The 5,000-nt window shown below is 36.5% G+C and overlaps 1 protein-coding gene across 1 annotated transcript; it reads left to right on the forward strand.

The window, feature by feature from the left end:
- The first annotated feature begins 957 nt into the window (after nt 1–957).
- On the forward strand, nt 958–2,246 carry LOC137653672 (actin-2, muscle-specific-like). The gene has a single exon (XM_068387249.1). It carries the CDS (start codon nt 1,018–1,020, stop codon nt 2,149–2,151), a length of 1,134 nt encoding a protein of 377 aa, XP_068243350.1. The 5' UTR covers nt 958–1,017; the 3' UTR covers nt 2,152–2,246.
- The last annotated feature ends 2,754 nt before the right edge of the window (nt 2,247–5,000 follow it).

The following is a 5,000-nucleotide window of genomic DNA, read 5'->3' on the forward strand; positions in this document are numbered from 1 at the left end:
TAATTTATAAACTGAGAAGTTCTTAGCTGTCCAAATCTATATTTATCAATGTAATGATTCAGGGACCCTATGTGAAGGCGACAACTCCCACTATCCTTCATATGTATATATATATATATATATATATATATATATATATATATATATATATATATATATGTGTGTGTGTGTGTGTGTATATGTATATATATATATATATATATATATATATATATATATATATATATATATATATATATATATATATATACTGCTTCAACATCATTTTCCCTCACATCCCCAATGTTTTTCAGTCGTAAGGTCCCTCAGACTAGATAATTCTATATTTCATAATGTTTCAGCCAATTTCTGTATTACTGTAGCCTCTATAGTTGTCCTGACCCGTTTCTATTCATATATGACCTTTTTTACGTACTCAATATATATAATTAGTATGTTATTTTTGTGTGTGAGTTTGTATTTGTGAGTGTTTGGTGAGAAAATAAACTTTACTAGAAGCAAATGAGTAATCGTTAGATAATTAGGTACGGTACTCAAATTAATCGCTTGAGATTCGTCAACACAATCATCTTGGGTTTAATCTAATTTTGTTTGTCTAATATGAGAGAGTAATATAAACTTGCAGAATATTTTGATTATTCTTAAACCCATTTCCCTATAAAAAAAAAGTTTCTTTAATATACCATCTGAAGATAAAGAAAACATTAATTTCTATTTCTATTATTATTATTATTATTATTATTATTATTATTATTATTATTATTATTATTATTATTATTACTTGCTAAGCTACAACCCCTGTTGAAAAAGCAGAATGCCATAAGCCCAGTGGCTCCAACAGGGAAAATAGCCCAGTTAGGATAGGAAACAGGGAAAAATAAAATATCTTAAGAGTAACAATACAGTAATACAGTAAAACCTGTCAAATATATTTGTTAATTTACATTTTCAAATGACGTTTCTCCATTTACTTTTGTTTTAGGGTTGATCTTGATCCCATAACCAACCACCACCACCATGTGTGACGACGAAGAGGCTGCGGTACTCGTTTGCGACAATGGCTCCGGTCTTGTCAAGGCTGGCTTCGCCGGCGATGACGCTCCTCGAGCTGTCTTCCCCTCCATCGTTGGCCGTGCTCGTCACCAGGGTGTGATGGTCGGTATGGGTCAGAAGGACGCCTACGTCGGTGATGAGGCACAGAGCAAGAGAGGTATCCTTACCTTGAAGTACCCCATCGAACATGGTATCATCACCAACTGGGACGACATGGAGAAGGTCTGGTACCACACCTTCTACAATGAGCTCCGTGTTGCCCCTGAGGAGTCCCCAACAATGTTGACAGAGGCTCCCCTCAACCCCAAGGCCAACCGTGAGAAGATGACACAAATCATGTTTGAGGCCTTCAACATGCCTGCCACATATGTTTGCATCCAGGCTGTGCTCTCCCTCTACGCTTCTGGTCGTACCACTGGTGAGGTTTGCGACTCTGGTGATGGTGTCTCCCACATGGTACCTGTCTATGAAGGTTTCGCTCTTCCCCACGCCATCCTCCGTCTGGACTTGGCTGGTCGTGACATCACCAACTACTTGATGAAGATCATGACTGAGCGCGGCTACTCCTTCACCACCACCGCTGAACGTGAAATCGTCCGTGACATCAAGGAAAAGCTTTGCTACATTGCCCTGGACTTCGAGAATGAGATGAACACTGCTGCTGCTTCCTCCAACATCGACAAGTCCTATGAACTCCCTGATGGTCAGGTCATTACCATCGGCAACGAACGTTTCCGTGCTCCTGAGTCCCTCTTCCAGCCTTCCTTCCTTGGTATGGAATCTTCTGGTGTTCATGAGGTCGTCCACAACTCCGTCATGAGGTGTGACATTGACATCAGGAAGGACCTTTTGGCCAACATTGTCATGTCTGGTGGTACCACCATGTATGCCGGTATTGCTGATAGGATGCAGAAGGAAGTCACTGCTCTCTCTCCATCCACCATCAAGATCAAGATCATCGCTCCCCCTGAGAGGAAATACTCCGTTTGGATCGGTGGTTCCATCCTTGGTTCCCTGTCCACCTTCCAGGCCTTGTGGATCACCAAGGAGGAATACGACGAGTCCGGCCCTGGCATTGTCCATCGCAAGTGCTTCTAAATAAAGATTTCGCTTTGTCCTGTTTTAGATGTAACTGCATTTCATCATTTCACGTATGGATATGCTATTATAATAAATAAATACTAATTATTTTCTATACTTTGTTTACATTAACCTTTTTTCCATGTATATAAGAAACTTAAATTGGAAGTTTAAATGTACTTTTGTACTTGGGTCTCTTATCATGTGATTAATGCAAAATGAATACTTATTTTGCCTTACTTTGATTATTGTAGATAATTCAATTTGAGTGATCAAGATTTTATGTCTTGTTTTTTGTTATTGCTGTTTTTCTTTTAATCCTCTTTATTCATATATAATGAGCTCATTTAATATTATTATTTATGAAGCATGTATTTACTCTTGCAAATCTACTATGGGATATCATTCTAGGTTTTATAACAGAAAAGAATCATTAGAAAGGCGTGGTTTTTATTTGTTTATTTATTTATTTTTTCCCCAATTTGAACACATACAACAAAACGAATTTTAAGTATAGTAACTATTTATATTTAGAGTTAAACCGGCAATATTTAAATCAATATAAGCTGCTCTCTGGCAAGGAGGATAAAGAATATTCAAATAACGAAGGAGAAACTTTTGCATAAATTGCTGGAAAATATTAGCAACGTTATGTTTAGTCTGAGAATGAGAAACCCTTTTCTGCTTATTGCAATTAACCGTGGGAGATTTGCATAACACATTAAGCAAATACTTGTCTTATGATACGTTATCTTCATTATTATCTAAGTGGTGGTGGCCTATTTGTAACGTCCCTGCCTGGCTATCGCCAGACTGGAGTTTGAGTCCCGCTCAAACTCGTTAGTTCTTTCAGTGGCTGCAACCTCACCATCCTTATGAGCTAAGGAAGAGCCGGGTTTGGGAGAGCCAATTGTTCTACCTGCTTAGCCATCATTGCCTGGCCCTCCTTCGATCTAGCTTGGGTGGTTAGGGGGATTAGATTATATGTGGTATTGTTAGTCCTGCTTTGCTAGAGCCATGTCACAGTCCCTTACCTTTGCCATTCATGAGCTGCCTCTAAAACCTTTAAACATTTGATAGTTTTGTAAAATCTGGACTAAGGTCCACATAGCTTCAGATTTTTTGTGTTGTTTAACCAGTATTACCACTTGAGAGAATTTAGAAGTAAAGTTGTCACTGTCCTTTCGGTTCTGTAAATGAGGTTTAGAAATATTTTGATTTTTGACAATGAAACTTATCGAAACGTACCACATCAGCAGTCTACTGTTTAGTAATAAGTCTGCTACTGATGTTAAATCTTTAATGTCATAGATCTCGTTTCTGCATATTAGATTCATGTGAAAAACTGTCCATGTCTGAAATTACAACGTAAGGAAACTGTGTCAACCAATTGCTTTATCTACCCACGAATGTATGGTACCTTTATACAAGTTGTAGTTAGTCTGCACGCTCTCTCTCTCTCTCTCTCTCTCTCTCTCTCTCTCTCTCTCTCTCTCTCTCTCTCTCTCTCTCTCTCTCTCTCTTGTGTTGTTATAACTTTATTTATCTCTATGCCTTGTACCTCACAGTTTCTTTGTTAATGCAAGGGTATATTATGTTTGGTAAGTTATGCTAATCTAGTCAGCTAAATATTTCTTCACCAGAAAGGATAAACTCCCCTGACAATTTTTTCCCATCAAACCATGTACATACACACCACGGTTACTCAAAATCCAGCACCAAATGATATTATGTTTGATCCTGGTAGGGCTGAACGGCGGTAGGATAAGATAAGGAGTAGTTTGTGTAATGTTTTGTTTTGACGAATCAGGAATTTTGGTTAGAATTTGAATTTTGGTTATCTATTCTACAATAAAATTCCTTTCTTGCTGCTTTTAACACGCCATTCTCACAAAGGTTTGCAAAGGCTTAACCCAAGGAATGTTTATATTTGTTGTTGTTTGACTTTTTTTCACTGCATCATCCTAAGATCTTCTTAGAGTACTTCAAGATGTTCTTGACATCGCACATGTGGAAGCAATACTGTGCAGTGGTTCTTAAACTTTTTTGCCTTGCGCCCCCCTTCTGCATTAAGCATAGATCCCATGCCCCCCTCCCCACCCTTGAAATTTTTGCCAAAGTAGAAAGTACCGTATGTATGAATGTATTGTTTTTATAAACAATATGTAGCGTTTTTTATGCTAATATACTTCATTGGTTATGTGAGTATATGGGTGAATGATAGATTTTTATTTCATTGCTGTTGATTTTTTATAGAAATGCTCTGTACTATATTTCAATAAAATAAACATCGTTCATAGAAAATGGGTAAAATAAATATATTAGGATGAAACAAAATTTTATCATAATCTTTTTTTCAAACTGTTTTAGCATTATACAGATTACAGTTATTACATTGATAGAAAATACTAGAAAAAATACTAATTACTGCAAAAATAAACATAATTTTTACTCTTAATACAATCGTTCATAGATAATGACCACATCAAAAAATATTACACATCCTCCTTAGTAATTAATTAATCCATATTTATGTAGTATTGTAAAACAAAAGACATCATAATTACTACAATTTTATTTTCATTGTCACTATTCTAACTACTTGCGCCCCCCTTGAAAACTCCCCGCCCCCCAGTTTAAGAATCACTGCTCTAGACTTTTCATTGTATGCTTCAAGATCCCAATGCTTCTTGCAATTAATTTGAGGATATTGATTTGGTTCTTCAAAGCGCCCGTAGTTCTATTGATTGTTACTTTTTTTACGTGAAGCTTTTAGATATGGTGCTTTTAGTCCTGCTTTTCAATTTCCTGTTTTTAAGGCTGTTCAGGTTTTTATATAAATCATTTATTAACCATTCAAAATTAAG

The sequence above is a fragment of the Palaemon carinicauda genome, chromosome 14 (genome assembly GCF_036898095.1).
Source record: "Palaemon carinicauda isolate YSFRI2023 chromosome 14, ASM3689809v2, whole genome shotgun sequence".
NCBI lineage: Eukaryota > Metazoa > Arthropoda > Malacostraca > Decapoda > Palaemonidae > Palaemon > Palaemon carinicauda.

Coding starts and splice junctions, on each gene's coding strand:
- LOC137653672 (XM_068387249.1), top strand. CDS start 1,018: ATGTGTGACGACGAAGAGGCTGCGGTACTCGTTTGCGACAATGGCTCC.